Consider the following 18,478-nt stretch of genomic DNA (forward strand, 5'->3'; position numbering starts at 1 on the left):
CTCTATATTACTCTACGGAGTATTCGCATAGGTATAGCATAAGCAGCAACCAAACGCGGTTCTATAAGTAATTCACTTTATTCATTAAAGGAAATTAATTATTGGCGATTTAAGTTTTTCTGAATGCGTATCTAATTTGTATCCTAATTATTATAGGAATGTTCTCAACTTACTTGATTCGTGTTCAATTAAATTGAAATTATTTCAATACTAGACCCAATTTCAATTGAGGGGTTTCTGTAACGTCCAATGTAAGTCGTGTTCAGTCATTTGTGTATAAATTCAATATACCTACATAATATTTTATATTGACGGGTATAGGTAATGTGCGCAGAATCACATTTTACTATTTAGTTTGTTTAATTTATTATAAATCTTATATTATGTATATTACCGGCCTCCCACCAATAATAAATTGTCTCCCACTATTATTAGTTAGTAAAATAAAACATTTTAATATCCATAATTGCACATAACTGATAGATTCAAATCGGTATGATAATATTTAATTAATAATTATAAGCTGCAATGCCATATTTGTATGCATGTGCTACCACAAAAGACGTTTGTTGTTTGTGGATAATCCAAAGGTACACTTCTGTTCCTATATCGTATAGTGTACTATATTAAACTTAAACTCTATACAAATATAATATGCTGCAGTCGTAGAGGTAAATAATTACTATTTCACAGGGAGTTACTAATTAAAAAAAAAAAGGAAACATTTTTAACTACAGAATAATTATTCAATTTTAAATTTGATAAATTTTGTCAATTTTTGAACTTTAAATGCTAATAAAAAAATACTGTGATTAAGGATTTTTAATATTTTTCAAATGTCATTGTAAAAATATAGTAGGAGAATTGTATTAAATTTTCAAGTATTTTTACTCAACAAATAAAGTTTTATTGACATTCATAGAAAAAAAACTAATATATTGGTCTAGGTATATTGGAAACTGAAAATGTCCCTAAATAGTTCAAAACAAATCTAAATATTTTGAAATTTTATTATGTATAGAAAATGGAAATATAAACAATCAGTGAAAATTTGCTTTTGCGTAAAAATTCCCGTTTTTCCTTAATTTTTCTTTTGTTTTTCACGGCGCTTTTGAAAACTACTGGAAAAATGTTATTTTTGAACCCCCCCCCCCCCCCCCCCATATATTATTAAATTAGTTATAAATTATAATAAACTTTTAAAAAAGAATGGGGAGGGGGGGGGAAATGTCCGCATCCAAGCCCGGATTAAAGGGGGTCCAGGGGGCCATGGTCCTCGGGCCTAAATAGTTTGAATTTATTTAGGGGCCTCAGATTTGTCCATTACTTTTATCGTTATAGGCTATAACACTGCATAACATATTCGCACATAGGGGGGTATTTCTTAATGTGATATCAAACTAACCACATTTTATGAAAAAAAATTTAATAATCATGGTACTCAGGTGAATAAAAATATATGGGTATCAAAGTAACCCCTCGAAATCAAAGTTACCCTATTCTAATTAAAAATTTAAAACTAATGTAATGCAGTTATTTATAGTATTGTGATTAAGGGGGGTGTGGGGGAAAAAGCCTCCCACGGACCTGTGTAACATAAACTATTCCAGCACCCCCTAAATTCACACCCAACGTGCGCCTATGCTGCATAATCACCTTAAAAAAGCCGATGATTATTTAACGAAGAAAAAAACTTATACATTATTATTATCGTATGACCTTTATTGAATGCAATATAATTATAGTTATACATTATAATTTATAAATAAAATGATACATTATTTATTGCCAAGTACCTAATATCTATACGTATAGGTAGGTGAATAATAAACTATTAATTTTTTTTTTGTACAGGGGCTTCTTTTAAAACTTTGGCCCCTGGGCCTCAAAATGTCTTAATCCGGGCTTGTCCGCATCAAAAATATATCGAGGGAGAAATGTACATTTACCAAAAATATTATGTAAATTAACAGTTAACACTGACAACTGACAAGTGACAACTGCACATGCACCTAACATGTAACATTGTTCAATAATCTATTGAATGTTATTATAAATTAATAATATGTAGTATGTACGATACGATGTACCTATTGGGTACTTTAATTTATTTATATTTCATCACCACAGTCCACAGGTCACAATTACAACTAAACTTATGTGCATTGTGCACATCAGAATAATTCAGAGTATCAGAATTATACTATAATAATTCTTATCACCTGTCGGACTTATCAGTAGTTTTTATATTCTTTATACCCATAATAAAATTATTGTTCAATATTGTTAACATGGTAAAGTTTAAAGTCTACTATGAATAAAGTAATTTATTTTATAGTAATCTTAACTTGATTACGTTTTTTATCACGATTGATGGTTGTTGATTTAATTTTTCCTTACAACACCGAGCACAGTAAGCAATAATTAATAATAACTGAAAATTGAGTATTAACTGCTATTAAGTAATAATATGGTAATAACAATAATAAATAATATTAATTCCGATTTCCGGATTACGTACGCGAAATAGGTACCTGCAATAACGTTTTTCTCCTTTTCTCCTATTTAATAGCGTTTATTATATCTCCCACCTCGAGGAACCTTTTTTACGCACACGAGTCGGTTTATTATCGGTGATTTCCGGTTCACCTTGTGATTGTTGTCGGAATAATAATAATAATATTGCGGTTTCGTATACATACCCATTATAATATTAAACATATTTTTTCCCCGTAGCTTTCCATTCGACCACCGTAGCCGACGGTGTCCTTTCCCTCTGCGGCTCTACAGTCTACACTACAGGTACACTCTACAACAGTTCTCGTCGATTGTTGAATATCCATTGGCCGTGTTGTTGAGTCATCCGTCGGTCGTCGCAGTCGCGAACAACGTTGAACGCTCAGCAGTAGTACCTAAGCAGACGTCTCGCCATAACCGCTGTCGCTCGTTTCCCTCACGTCCGCTTTCGCATTTCGTCATCGCCACACAGTTTCCAAATCCGATTCCTCGTTGTATTATGCAAGTGTATCGCAGCCGCCGTCGCTAGTTTTTCGAATAAACACAATATTTTATCGTTTTGATCGTTGGTCGCCGCTGAACAAACATGAACAGATTCGTTTTGCCGCTGTTAATTGTCTGTCTGGGTGAGTGTTCTGAATTCGCGTCTTTGCCATGGACAATATGGTCATATAGTTACCTATATGGCTATTATACATATTATATGTATCTATAGTATTGTGCCTACTCTCTTTCTAATATTCCCATTGTGTATTATACCAATCCGTATAATATGCGAATGTATGTTTTAGTTATTGGCAATAACGTTAACTGGGGCGTTAGTGGAATCGAAGGAGATACGGATTTGAATGATTTACAAGACACTGTGAAAAAGAAGTTCGGCCCGTTTGCGTCTGGTTTGCCCAATATCGATCAGCTCAATGAATCTATACCGGCCTTAGACGAAGGTGAAAGAGTGTTGAAAGATAAATGTTTAAAAAATAGCAAAGCGAACGACTCTTATGAATTAACTGTGGTAAGTCATTTAGTTCTGTTATTTTTACTTTTAGTCCAATCCATTTGATAAATTAAAAACGTTGAAAGGTTAGGACCTATTTATAATTGTACTGATGCGCATACTAAAATTTAGTCTACGAACTGCACTTGAATATAATGTGGTAAAAATGGCCCAACTGCTATATTTTAAGTCATATGGTAAAGAAATAACTCCGAAAATAACCAGAATAATAACTATTATTGAAAATATACACTATTCATAGTAAAACTAATGAAAATATATTTAAGTAAATAGATAGGTAGGTTAGGTTAGGCTAACTTAAATAGTTTTTTTTTTTTATTATTCATTTTGACTTAACAAACTGGATTATCTCACCTAAACTAAATTTCAATTTAAAACTTGATAACCCTTGTAATCTGTATACCCAATTAATGATTTGATTGTGTCTTTAATAAAAAATTCTTAATAATATGTTATATGAACCTTTTTTAAATGTTTTAAATTAAATTAATTCTTATTTTGTTTAAAATGTAGGTATTAAAGTTTAATGTGTTTAAGGACCATCCTGTATAATACGATAACCTTATAACCTATTGCATATAATATATGTACCTATGTAAATTTAAAAAACCTAACCCAACTGCTTCTACAAATGTGTACAAATTAATAAAATACTAATATACTTATTTACTAGGTACTAACATTATAAGATACCTACTTACTAAAGAGTAAAAATAGTTGGATTCAATAAGACTTTAAATTTTGGAGGGTACTTAATTTTTTAATTTATCTTCCTATTATTTTCAATCAGATATTAATATTATATTTAGTTTATTGTTAATATTTTTAAATATAAAAAAGAGGAAAGTAGATAACGGCTCTGCTATGCAGTAAGTGTTGAGTGTACCTTGTTAATTACCATAGAGTAAGTCACTGTAATGTGTGTGCTAAATTTGAATTCAATGATACAATATAATTACATATGAGAAAACGAATTAAGCTATTTCGCTATTAGTAAATAATACAGTAGTTGCATTAATTTTGGCAAAAAAATTGCATTTGAAAATGTAATGATGTCTATAAAATATAATGATATATATACAAGTTTCAAGTCCCCACAAATAATATTGTGCCATGTACCTACTTATTTTTAATATTTTTAATTACCTGTAATAACAACTTATGAGGAACCTTGTATTACATTTTCAAGCTTTAAACAAAGAAAAATAATGTTTACCTCAATGTACCAACTAGGTTCAATTTTTTCTAGAAACAACTATTATAAAGATATATCTGTACCAAGGAAATTGCTTTGCTGTATAGTAATTAGTAGGTTTCATTTGTACCTAGTCATTGATTACAAATAAAAACTATTCCAAGCCGAAACGTGAGTCAGAATCTACTTCTAAGAATATTTTATAATTTATTAATATTACTCTTAGTATTACGGTGGGTAGGTATTTCAATTGCATGCCTACCTATACTATATTTTAGTTATTGTAATATACTAATATTATATCATATATCATTGTACTAACCTAACTTATAAGTCAACACCAACGTAGGTACAGTACTACAGTAGATGTAAATGGGTTTGTGGGTATAATTAGCTTAAAATCAAGTAGTCTAAAATTCTGAAAAATTCTCTGTAGGTATATAGAAAATAATAATTTGAAAAAAGTTCTTTCGATTAATGATTTTTGAATTACAATAAAATAAGTAAAGTCATTATATTTTTTACTTAATTATAAAACCAATACATTCATTGCACAACTCAGAATCTAAAATAACAATGTTATATTATACCTGCATGGCTGCATGTAGACATAAATACATTCTATAATGACCTTGATGATTTTCAACAATTTTTACCCAAATTATTATGGCCTTCATTCTAACAACATAAATAGTAAATACACATAAATTGTCTACACTAGTAGACAACTCTTAGTGTAATGATCACTGATCAATGATCATGCTGTTTACAAAATTACCTATCGCCATTGAATAGATTTTAAAACACAATGGTAAGGTAGGTACTTGAGTATACTTTTATACAATTTCATTCTATACAGCTTCAAGACATATTTTATGTTTTATTTTATCATAGTTGTAACGTGTAATGTACACGACTCAGCAGGTAACGTCATATTAAAAAATACTTAGCCTTTTCTTATACCTATGTGATGCTTCTGTTCATATATAAACATAGGTAATTTAACAATTAATATATTCTTTAATTAAACACAAATAGAGATCAAAATGGACAGTACGGTCAGTGGCATAATACCTAAGATGCCAATGATTAGACAGGGCTTTCAACTGGAATGTTGACCATTTTTATTTTTTAATTGGTGGTTTTGGCATATTTGGATGTTATACGTGCTTATGGGCTTGAAAAAGAGCATTAAAAATTTAGTTTGGTGTGCTAGGCAAGTAGATAAGAATTATGGATTATGAAGCATTTTCTGTTATCTAGTGAGATTCTTTTTTCGTTTATTGCGGGTCGTCTTGGTTAGACGTTTATCTAATGTTATTGCTAGATATTTATTTTAGTGTGAATTAGGTATTTGTATATTATTTAGGCAATTTCCATTTCATAGATTTGTATTCATTAACTTCAAAGCGTAATTTTTTACCAAATGGAAACCAATCGGCTTAGTTAAACATGACTGTTGGTTAATAGAAACCTTTAACAAAATATTTAATTGCTCCAATAGAAAAATAAGCATTTTTTGAAATGCATTATCTGTAAATTTCAGTTAGGTATTAAAAAACTCTATGAAATGCTAACAAATATAAAATATTCTACAACTATACCTAATTGACATATACAATTTATTTTATACGTATTGATACTTATATTGTATTTATACAATCCTGTTAATAAGTTCAAAGTACATTGGATTTGTACATCGCTACATTTTGTCTGATTGCACAAATATTTTACTCATATTTTAATGAGGTTGGTCAATTATAGTTATATATATTCTTAAGATTTCTATGTTTATGTAATTTTGTATTATGTAATTTATAAAATGCGTGTCATACATAATATATTAAATAATACAATTTACAACAATAATATGTTACAATAATAAAAACACAATATATTTCTACTTAGCATATCTATTACTTCTACTAAAATTATCTGTAGTTTGTAAATATAAATAATTAAATGATAAACACATGGAGGTTATTAGAGTTAAATGAGCAAAATTTATTTTGTGTTAAATCTGATTATAGACCTTCAATTCTCCCAGTTAAACTGGATAAGCAAAATTAAACATTCAATTATGACATAATCAATGCCATATTATTATACCCGATGAGTATTTAATGATTTATATAATTTATTTATTAATTTACCTACAAATATATTATATATATTATATTTCATGATAATTTTTCAAGCACTACAATAGCATTGAAAATGTAAATGTCAACAATATGGTTATTAAAATACAAATAGCATTGGTAAATATTTTTTTAATCAGTTAATGTAACTATTACTGATAAAATTATTCGTATATGCACAATATTAAAAACTAAAAATGGTTAATAAAAACATTTTATTCAGATTTCCATGAAAACTTATATGTTATAAATTATACATGGTTAACTAATCTGCAACAGTGGTGCAAATCATTTAATTTTTACATGGTAAACCTAGACCAACCGGCCCTACTAACAACCGTTATTATGAGTTTTATGAGTTAATCAGTATAATATTTCTTTTACGATATAATTAATTATTATACAACCTTTACCAGGTACTAGGATCTACCATTTAGGTACACTCAAACCTACCATAATTTCCTGCTCCATTTATCAACAATATCAAATCAAGTTTTTTATTACTATTTACTCAGAAAGTAAGGAAATCGTAATATTTTAATGTAGGAACCATAATTGTTATCTACAATACATTATTGGTTGGTCATACATTTTTTAAATGATTTATTTTACAATCTATCACAAAAAAGTTAAGAGAATCAAAATAAAATGTATTATGCATATAATGACGTATATGAATATTGAATAATAGTTTTGTTTATTATTTTTTATTTTTATTAGGTAGGTAATTAATATAAATTTTATTTCAAAATACTTAAATTCCTATTTCGTATTAAGGTTATCAATAAATACATCAAATTACAAAAACTGTTAGTCTGACTAAAATTCCAACTTTGAACTTTAAAATTATAAATCTACTATGTAGTAATAATTATATACCTATTAATATAACATGAGATTTATATAAGATAATAATATTATATATATATATTATATAAGATTTTGTATTTGTTTATAAATACTTATCCTTAAAACCATTTAATTTTAATTTTTTATGTAAACAATACATTTTTTTATAACTTATATATTCTTATTATTAGTTTATAGTTATTGTCTTATTGACATTGTTATTTATATTGTATAAAAAATATTTTAGGAAATTGATATTAATATATAATTACAGTAGGTGATAAGAAAACAGTAAATTAAGTTTTTGTGGTTAGCAAAATATTGAATTTTTATAAAAGTCATCTTGGAATAATAAAAATGTTCAGATAAAATAATAATAATAATAACTCTATAAAGATTTGCTCATTCAAATATTTTTTTATTATTATTATTATTCAATTATTTACATATTTCCTATTATTTAATTGATGTATATAAATACGCTTAAATTGTTTAAATAATTTAATTTTTGTTTTTAGGAGGCGAAGAAAGATTTTGAAGTTTGCGTAAAATCTCTAATTGATGTTACAGAACTAAAGAAAGAGATTAATGAAGCTAAACCTAGAGGTGATCTTGATATGGTATTTAAGAAATACTGCAAGTGAGTAAAAAAAAAAAATAGATTAAGGGACTGGTCCAATGTGTAGTCTACCAACAAGTTTATGGTCTAACATGTAATCAATTGGAAAATGAGATCTACCTTTTTATATATTATGCTACTTAAAGTGTATATACTTACTAATATGTTGCTTGTTAAGTTTTTTACTACAAAAAAATTATTTAAACCTGATAGAAAAATCAACAAATATTTAATTATTTTATTGAGTGACACGATCATCACCTTGCTTCTTTAAGGGGCCTCGCTATGGCATTGATTTAAGGAGAATCATTTAGGCAATTTTTAATCTCGTTGTCGCCACCCGAGATCTATGTGTTTGTGGTAAATGATTATTAGTGTGTGTGGCGTCTATGTGGGTCAATTAAACCGATACGGAGGGCTCTCGCACACACATGTCAATATGTAATATTGTGATCATGAAAAAATGCTTATTTTTTAATCAAACTTATGAATGTTTTTTTTGGAATTAGTCCAACAATACGTCGCAACGATTGTCTCAATTTGCATTCTGACAAAATATTCTTTTTTTCCACAACATGTACAAGGGTTCGATCGAGGCACATTTTTAAAATTGTATTTAGTTAATTAGGTAAATATTGAAGTTGAAAATTCTGAATTTTTTTGAATTTTTTTTGCAATTTAAATTACAAAAATTAAAAGTGTGGCTCGATCGTTCCCTTGTATATATCAAGGACAACCCAAATATTTTTTCTGAATGAAAAATCTTGATAATCGTCGACACGTATCGTTGGAATTAGAAACAGTAGTTTTTGACAAAAAAAGACGTGGTAGTGAGGCCCCTTAATAGTGGAGAGGCACTATTCATTTTAAATTGTATTTGGTCTTGTCTAACTCCATAATGATTCTATTGTTTGAGAATGAACTGTCCAGTATTAGGATACACAAAATACTCAGTATGATTCACAGTTTAGTGAATAAATCCAGGGTCTTTCAGAGTATTATATACTTGACACTGATTACTGTGATTCATTGTACCAATTCTTTCCTCTCTTTCTATAATTAGAAAATTGTTTGTCAATCTCTTTTTTCTACAATGAAAAATTGTCGTTCAGTTTTGTTGTTATGATTACAAGACAAACCAAATACCTACAGGCTTTGTATTTGATTTCTACAATTCCATTGATTATTTTTACCTGAGCTGCATTTTCATAATTTGAAGTATCTTGTATGACATAAGTAAACGCTAAATAGTAATTGAATGATATTTTAAGAATTGAATACGTAAACACTCCTACAAATCCAGTCGCATCAATGTCATTAAAATATTATTATATATTGTTTAAATATCGGTTATTGGTGTATTACACATTGGTCTGGTCTTTAAATTAAAAGTAAATACAAATTTATAAATTGAGATTTTTATTTTTAGAAAGTCACCAGATTTTAAGGAGTGCGTTTTAAACTTCACATCTACCATAGATGTGTGTTTGGACGAAGGTGAAAAAGATAGCAAGAAAATTCTTCAGAATGTCACAGAAGCTTTATTATCATTTGTATGCCATGATGAGGGTGACCGTATAGCATGTAAGATAATGTTATTGATATAATGTTTTTTAAAAACTTTTATTCATGTATTATATAAATTATATCATAAATTCATAACTGAATTGTAATTATTTGTCTTTAAACAATAATAATATACTGTATGTTTATTTTTATTTAGTATTTTATTCAGAGGGTGGTCCAGATTGTTTAATGGATAAAAAAGAAGCTATACAACACTGTCTAAATACATCATTCAGTAAGTACATAGTTAATGGTGAACCAAGCTTGGCTAGCTTACCAGCATTCAAATTTGAAGAAGATCAATGCAAGTATGTATCTTGTACCTTGACAATTTTGTGCTTAATGATGAACTAATAGAATTTACTTATTTTATTTCACAGGAGTATGTCTGAGCTACAAGTGTGTGTAATTGCTGAGTTATCAAAATGTGGAGAACCAACACCCGCTAATATTATCGAATCATTGTTCGAGTTTGTACGTCGATCAACACCATGTAAAGAATTTCAGAGTGCTCAAGTACGGAAAACATCTGCAGGTGTTTCGTTACACGCAATGATCTCTATTACAGCATTATCTAGTTTAACAATCCTGTTAGGTCGAATTGGATTTTACTAGTATACTGGCAGTACTTAAAGAATAATTAAACAGTTTTAAATAAGGCCTATAATCAAAATCCTTAATATATAATAAGACCTATGTTAAACCAAACTAAATTTATATATTTTATATAAATATTAGACTGTAATGTTATTATTCAAGAATACTCGCCCCCCCCCCCCCCACTTTTTTGACATATTTGTGTAGCAAAAGTTAACTTGTACAAATCAATTTGAATAGTATAATGTAAAATTGTATTTAACCAGTATATATTTTTCCAAACTATAATCGTAATTTAAAAGTGTTCAAATTATATAGTTATAAACAATATTATGATCTTTAATTGTGAAGCAATAAATAATTCTTTAGAAAATAATATAATAATAAAATAATATCAGAAAATAAATGTAATTACACCAATCTAAAATAATATATTTTTTTTAATGAAAACAATGTTAAAATTATTTTGTAGTGACAATATTATTTAGTGTTCAAAATCATGAATTAGTTATTCTTAATTATTTAGGTGGTTGCAATGGCCTACTACTTTAATCTCAAATTGTTTATGTTATTAATTATGGTCAATAAGTTTTGGTGTTTAGGATAAAATCATAACTTATTTTGTACACACTAACATAAGTGTGTACAAGAATTTTTTTTAATTGTCATTTATGTTTTTTATGTTTATTTATTTTATATGTGTAACCCCAAAATAAAAAAATATATATCTAATGTTTAGTATTGTATAATATACTGCTTTATTACCAACTTAAGACCATACATAAAATATTCCTATTAAATACATTATGAGTTAAAATAATTTATGTGATACAATCTATATTATTGTTAACGAGTTATATTAAAAATTATTAATTTTAATTCAAATATATATTGCTATAACAATACAGTCTCAAAATCTTAAGGGTACGTCTTACCCACATGTGTCTCTGTCTTATGAACGCGTAAAATAGCAAGTTGTATTTTTATAATAATCTATTTAAATTTATTATGAACATATTAAAATTGTAATTTTTTTTTAATTTTAAAATGCTCACAACTTTCGCTAAGTTGAACTGACAGAAAAAACAAGTGTGACACCCTAGATAATATTTTTGAAAAAATTTGATTTTAAAAATAACTGCAAAAAATGGATTATTTTGAACATATAATATGGCACATTTATAAAATAGAGATAACCTGTGCTGGTTCGACATTCTGTAATTGAGATTTGAATTCATTCATTTTGTTAATAGAGCAATAAAAATATATACCAAACCTTAAAAAAAGGCTCGTTTTCATACATTGTTTATTCTACCGATGACTATGATGATTATGAATTTCCTTTCTTATTCAACCAAAATGGAAAACTTGCATGTGGCTAATTGGATATAGCACTTGCTATAAATCGAAAATGCTTCAAATTGTTCTCTAAATGTTCCTGATAGGTATTTCTAGGAACAGTTTGAAATTTTCACAATAATGTCAAGTAGTTTTTGAATATATAAGCTACAAACAGGTACATGATTCAACTCTTGTCTAGAATATAAATTCTTTATTTGTGGCCATAAAAGGAAAATTAGATGCATGATTTTCCCTCATCTGCCCAAGCAACCAATGGTAACCATTAATGTATAAAAAAAAATACTAATTATTTGATATTTGAATATTTCTCCTTTTATTATTATAATCTGTAAGGTGTACCAATAGCGGCCATCTGTAAACATAATAATTTTCGATATTCATCGTAAATCTCGAATCCTAGTGTGTGGACCTACTTTTCCAATTTTTCTTTCTGTAAAAACCATACGTTTAAAAAAAAAAATCTGTCAATAATTGTCCGGTTGACTTCAAGTGATTAGGTACCATTATTGTACCAATGAACAGCATTTAATTTTAAATATTTTTTATTAACATCTTGAAAGTATAAATTTTTGGTACTTTTAGCAAACTATATTATTGTATGTGATGACTGGCATAGGCGTGCGCACGGGGAGGGGGGCAGGGTGGGCAGCTGCCCCTCCTGCGAGCTGAAATTTTCTTCCAAATATTGTTTTTAAAAAACATAATATTATAATAATATAATTTGTATATTATAATGAATAATATATTAATTATTAATATTAATACTTCATCATACAGATAATGTACCCAAAAGTACTATAAAAAATTGTGATACGTGGAGAAAATGGTTAACAGAGTTTAATAGTGGAAGGGAAACTATATTCAATAATATATTTAAAATGTTAACAATATTTGTTACTATTCCTGTAACTAGTTGTTCTTGTGAAAGGGCGTTCTCAAAATTAAGCTTAATAAAAACCAAATTACGTAGTACAATGCATCAGGATCGACTAGATGGACTTCTCACCATGTCAATTGAACAGAAATTGGCCTATAATCTTAATATTGATGACATAATTGAACAATTTAAAATATTATCTCCTTCTGAGAGAAGAATGGTACTCTGAAGAATTAAAGAGCTAAAATTTGTCTTTTGGTAAATTTTAAAGAATGGTTTTATTTTGTTTGTTTATGTACATATTAATATAATATAAATAAACTTTGAAGTTTCAATATTACTATATCAAATTTGTAGCTAAATTAATGATTTTTAAAACTAAAATACTTCCATGACTAATATTAATTGAACTAACTAATAAAGTAATAACCAAAATAATATTTAACTATATATTATAAAATAAATATATATTTTATTACATTCTGCCCCCCCCCCCACTGTCAGCATGGTATGCGCACGCTTATGATGACTGGTGACCATATGTAACGTGTAAGACGTATCATGTCATTTACATAGGCTATGGTGGTACCTAATACCTATGGCCCATTGGTATGACATGGAATCAAATATGATAACTATTTGATGAATCTGAGTGTTTAATAAGCCAACCTATGCAGCATGTACGGAAAATTGTATTTGTACTAAAATGTAATATCAACGAAATAAGTGGTCAACAATTTTTATTTTAGATTCTGTGCAGAGCGATGAATATATAGGTACTTACACTTATATCGATATATTGATTTTACAATGTGTTTTTTTCATATTGTTTTTATGTCTGTGTAGTGTGTACACGAAAAGTAGTCGAAATAATGCTTAGACTTCAATATCTTGTTCGATGGGAAAGTGAATCTAGTTGGTGCATTTGGAGGTCAAAATTTAAAATTTCCAGTCATTTTTAAAAACACCGAGAAAAACAAAAAAAAAATTTAAGGAAAACCGGGAATTTTTACGCAAATTTGGTTTTCCGACAAAATCCAAATTTTCGTTTTTGATGTAACTCTAAAACAAATTTCCATGTATATGCATGGTAGATACAATATGTAGATATGCAATTTTACTAGTTGTTTATATTAGTATTTTCTATACACCATATAACATTTTCAATATATTTTGATTTTCTTTAAGCGGTTTACGGATATTTTCAGTTTTAATTTTTTTTATTTGTTTAACTGTCAATAAAATGTATTTTGTTGGGTAAAAAAGCGTTAAAAATTAATCCAAGGCTCCAGATGTATTGTAACAATAGTAGTTGATAAATAGTAAAAATACCTACGTAGGAAAAATTTTTATATTTTTTTATAAGCATTTAAAGTTCAAATTTTGACAACATTTAACAAAAAATAAATAAAAATATAAAAATAAATTTAATTTAATTATGATTTAGTAGTTAAAAATGTATAAAATGTTCAACTTTTATAGCTAAGGATTGAAAATGTAAAACAATGTTCCGCGTAAGTAGGTTAATCTGTTACCAAAAAATATCAAATATATTAAAATGCAGTTTTTTTTATAGTTATTTTATATGATCAATTTTGGACGAAATTCCAAATTACATAATACTATCAAATAACCAAGAATTTAGTTATTTTGTTGTAATTTTATAATATTAATTAACTTACCAGCTACCGTATTAATAATAAGTAATCTATATATATAAAAATGGAGACAGAATGTATAACAATTCATCAATTGAGAAAGGCTGGTTCGATTTGGCTCAAATTTTTTTTAAGATGTTCGTAGTTGCCAGGAGAAGGTTTTTACAAAATAAAAATTAAGGAAAATCTCCCGGAAAAATAGGAAATCTGGATGTAAAGAATACAACAGTGGCGCAATAGCGTTTTATATATTTGCGCCACTGGTACTTCCTTAACATTTTTAAAAATTTCAAAATTTCAAAAATTGTAAATTGTTCTTTTTTTCCGTAATCTTTTTTTCTGTTGTCTTTTTTTCCGTGTTCTTTTTTCTGTTGTTCTTTTTTTCCGTGTTTTTTTTTCTGTTCTTTTTTCCGTGTTTTTTTTTTCCTTGGCCTTTTTTTCCGGGATTCCTATAAAGTATAGCTAAACAAAACTAGAAGTCATCCGGAAGAATAGATGTAATGATGTAAAGATGTAAGTACGCTTTTATTTTTGTAATATTAATGTACCTAGGTATAGATATGGTGATAACGATTAACGAATAACGATGACCCGACGACCGTTTATAGGGTTTTTTAATTATGTTATTAACGTTTTTGTTGGTGGTGTGGGAGGCAAAGCCCCCACTTAATTTACTTATTATACAATTACTGCGGCTGGGGTCCCCCTAATTTCAAGGTATAGTTAGGCCTATAATCTATAGGTACCACCAAATTGTACCAAACATCAAGACTTTGCTATAAGTATACCTATTAATTGTAAAAAAAATGTTTTTATTGTATAGATAAATTAACAAAAATATAAGTAAAGAAATTGTTTAGATACATTTTTCTTGATAAGTTGAATGTGATGACGTAAAATTCTATTATTTACTATAATATTGTTCAACAATAAATTATAATTTGTAACACACCAAAATACAGATATACACCAATTGGCAATCAGTGAATCATCTATACTTAATATTATATTACACATTTAATAATAAACATTAACCATAATACCATATAGGTACATACATTGATAAATAATATGAATATAATACATGAAAAATTACAAACTCTCAAATATTGTACTATTGACTGAGTATGCAATATAATGTATAGGTAGTTACTTAATCAATAGTATCATATAATTAGATTAATTGGCCCACGTAATTTAGCAAAAAAACAATACAATACAATGCATAACACATAATTTTATAACCTAATCGACACGATTGATTTACATAATAATATTATAATACTAGGTCATGGCATTTATATTATTAGTATATTGTAAATTTGTACCTATAATAGTATGTGATGTTATAATATACAGTCAACAGATCGATAGGAACTTATGTTGAGACGTTGAGTTAGGTATACGGATGGAATGAGAAATCAGCCGTATCGCTTTGACGAATAGTAGGTAAGTGCCTACCTATTAATATTATTTGTTACTCGTTAATAACTCGCATCACATTTTACCCCATCAATAAATAATACAATCAACTGTTACTGTTTTATCGCCCCGTATGTAGTGACAGCACCATTTGGGTCTTTCAAAATATCAGCTGTATCGGGTAATGGTTCGTACGATTCTCTGATTTCCTTTCTGTGCTGCATATAGAGCCACCTTAAATAAAACAACGAAATTACACGTTTTACATAGGTATTATTATTTATAAACATTTATAAAATTATAACCATATAGTTTTTTCTACGATTGAAATCACAAAATCAATTTTATATTTTAATTTCCAGTTTGTTTCAATAACGGTAATAACATCGATGCATCGATAACGATAATCTGCTATAATTTTATTTTGTCCGTTAAACTACAGTCATAGAAGTAAAATTGATGTAAAAATGCATAGCTATGAATTATGATCCCGATTCCCAATGGGTTTTAGAGTAAAAGTTACTCTTTTACTCTTTTAGAGTAAAATTATTAAGTAAGATGTTTCGCCTCACTGCTTCACAACCGTGCTGCTATATATTATACATCATATTACATTTAAATTTTCATATTTAAAAATAATTCATATAATGCAAAAAAAGTTTATCAATAAAATAACTTATTAGTTAATTTAGTAAAAATTGAATTAAATAAATAATACAGCCATATTATAATAGGTAGGTACCTACGACGTATATGATGGCTTAAAATGACTTGGTATACCTACTATACCTATACCCTGTTTACTGATGACCATGATAGACATAATTGTAAATTTATTATAATAACATTACATGGACATATAAATAATAAATAGCTAGGTATGAGGTATATAATATACTAACTACTGAGTACTTACAGATAGAGAAAAATGGTCGGGACCGTTATGGCCGCAGTGACTAAGAAATAAGCGCTGGGGAAGTAGTCCACGGTGGATTCATACACGTAACTATACAATGGACCACACAAAATGGGTACAACGTTTTCCCCGATGCCTGTGACTGCGCTGACTTGACCTACAAAAGAAAAACAATAACGAAATTGTAAAACTGTATTATGATAATAATGGGTACCTATATCGTATATGTGAATTGCATAGGGTACTCACCAAGTTCTTGGGCCGGAATTATTTTGTTTATGATCGATTTCATGGAAATGATGGCCGGTCCTTGTAAGCAGTTCACAAGCGCCCCTGAAATCGAGATTTTTCGTTATACTATGAAAATGGTTCAAATTTACAATATTGTTATTATTCAGAAGTATAGAATGCCGACAGTAATATTAATGATATTCCATATTAATATATTATAATATTATGCCGGTATTCGTATTCGCACCGATGACGTTTTTTTTTGGCACACTACACTGCCACTCACCTGAATAGAACACGACTACACTAGTGGCGGATATGAATATGAATTGCGAAATTAATTTTCCAGTGGTAGCCACAGTGCCGATCAACGCGTCGTCAACGCCGAACTTTCTGACTACGACCCCGAGAACAAAAAATGTTCCTGTGAGACATAAACAAAAAATTCCGAATTAACTATGACAAGCTTACAACAATGACGACAAAGCTATGTGCTAGCTAGTATTTATAATCGATGATAATACTGAAGTAAATTTTCAATATTACTGACCCACGAGATTGATGCACATCGTGGTGGTCGAGTACACGCTGAATTCTACTTCGTTCCAATTAAACTTGACTCGAGTAAACAAATACGCAACGCCTTTCTCACCTATAGAATTCCAACGAATAATAACATGAGTATAATAATAGGTATAAGGTACTAGGGAAGACGCACACATTTGCAATATTTGAAATAATATTTTGATGCATTTTTAGTGCATATATTTGCACAATGTTACAAAAATATAATCAAATATTTATATTTGAATAACAGTTTATATTAATAGCGTACCTCTGAAGGTCAATAATATTATAATACATAATTAATATTATGGAACAGTGTAACATAGCTATATTTAAATTAACGTGTAAAAACGAATTAATAGGTATATTTATAATATTGTATAAAACGTTTTATACAGGTACATATAACGGAGATTTGTTATTACTGGTAAGATATTTAAATAGATTTTGATGACATGGTATTTGGAAAATCATAATAACAACTAATAAGGGACTAAATGTATTTAGTTATGTATTTATTTTTAATCTCTATTGTATTAATATTATTCAAATATAAACTGTTGTTTTAAATTTAAAACACTTCGAGGTTTGACCACACATTTGTAAGACATTAGTGAAAAAAACGAAACAGATTTATACGATAATTATTATTAGTCTAGTTTCTGCATTAAAAATTCTAAAGACGGGATTTAAAATAGTTCAGGACTCTTATGGGGACTCGATATCGTGATTTTCTGTTTTTGTCTAACACACGCGCGACATAGTATTTTAGACGTGTTTTTTGCCAAACATACCAATTGATCTAATGAAGCAATAAGAATTCTGAATATTTGAATTTGTCCTCATGGTCTACTTGAAATCGACTTTCCCACATTTTTGATTTTAACTTTGAAATTTTAACTAAAAATTGAAATACTAGAATTTTTAAATACTCTTTTTGAAT

At 28.0% G+C, this 18,478-nt stretch overlaps 2 protein-coding genes across 3 annotated transcripts in view; one reads left to right on the forward strand and one right to left on the reverse strand.

Moving 5' to 3' along the window:
* Window positions 1-2,415: 2,415 nt before the first annotated feature.
* LOC100160918 (27 kDa hemolymph protein) lies at window positions 2,416-11,727 on the forward strand. 2 transcript variants are annotated; one of them, XM_008185515.3, is made up of 7 exons: window positions 2,416-2,473; window positions 2,737-3,143; window positions 3,309-3,532; window positions 8,239-8,360; window positions 9,769-9,923; window positions 10,063-10,213; window positions 10,286-11,727. In XM_008185515.3, the coding sequence occupies exons 2-7, from the start codon at window positions 3,104-3,106 to the stop codon at window positions 10,518-10,520; spliced, it is 927 nt and encodes a 308-aa protein (XP_008183737.1). In that variant the 5' UTR covers window positions 2,416-2,473; window positions 2,737-3,103; the 3' UTR covers window positions 10,521-11,727. The 2 variants fall into 2 exon arrangements, with proteins under 2 accessions (XP_008183737.1, XP_001947666.2); XM_001947631.5 differs by having other exon boundaries at window positions 2,436-3,143.
* Window positions 11,728-15,190: 3,463 nt separating this feature from the next.
* Window positions 15,191-18,478, reverse strand: part of LOC100167751 (hippocampus abundant transcript 1 protein) — a 14,300-nt gene continuing 11,012 nt past the window's right edge. The window contains exons 4-8 of the mRNA XM_008185512.3: window positions 17,519-17,620; window positions 17,255-17,392; window positions 16,987-17,070; window positions 16,738-16,894; window positions 15,191-16,055 (exon numbers count right to left, since the gene is read on the reverse strand). Coding sequence (XP_008183734.1) covers window positions 15,935-16,055; window positions 16,738-16,894; window positions 16,987-17,070; window positions 17,255-17,392; window positions 17,519-17,620 — 602 coding nt within the window. The 3' untranslated portion in view covers window positions 15,191-15,934. The remainder of the gene's footprint in view (window positions 16,056-16,737; window positions 16,895-16,986; window positions 17,071-17,254; window positions 17,393-17,518; window positions 17,621-18,478) is intronic.

This window comes from Acyrthosiphon pisum, chromosome A3, assembly GCF_005508785.2.
Source record: "Acyrthosiphon pisum isolate AL4f chromosome A3, pea_aphid_22Mar2018_4r6ur, whole genome shotgun sequence".
NCBI classification, from domain to species: domain Eukaryota; kingdom Metazoa; phylum Arthropoda; class Insecta; order Hemiptera; family Aphididae; genus Acyrthosiphon; species Acyrthosiphon pisum.

Bases quoted from the DNA above. Each gene is read 5' to 3' on its own strand.
- LOC100160918 (XM_008185515.3), top strand. From the start codon at position 3,104: ATGAACAGATTCGTTTTGCCGCTGTTAATTGTCTGTCTGG. The intron at 8,361-9,768 runs GTGAGTAAAAAA...TTTTATTTTTAG, and splicing joins GTATTTAAGAAATACTGCAA to AAAGTCACCAGATTTTAAGG. The intron at 9,924-10,062 runs GTAAGATAATGT...ATTTTTATTTAG, and splicing joins TGAGGGTGACCGTATAGCAT to TATTTTATTCAGAGGGTGGT.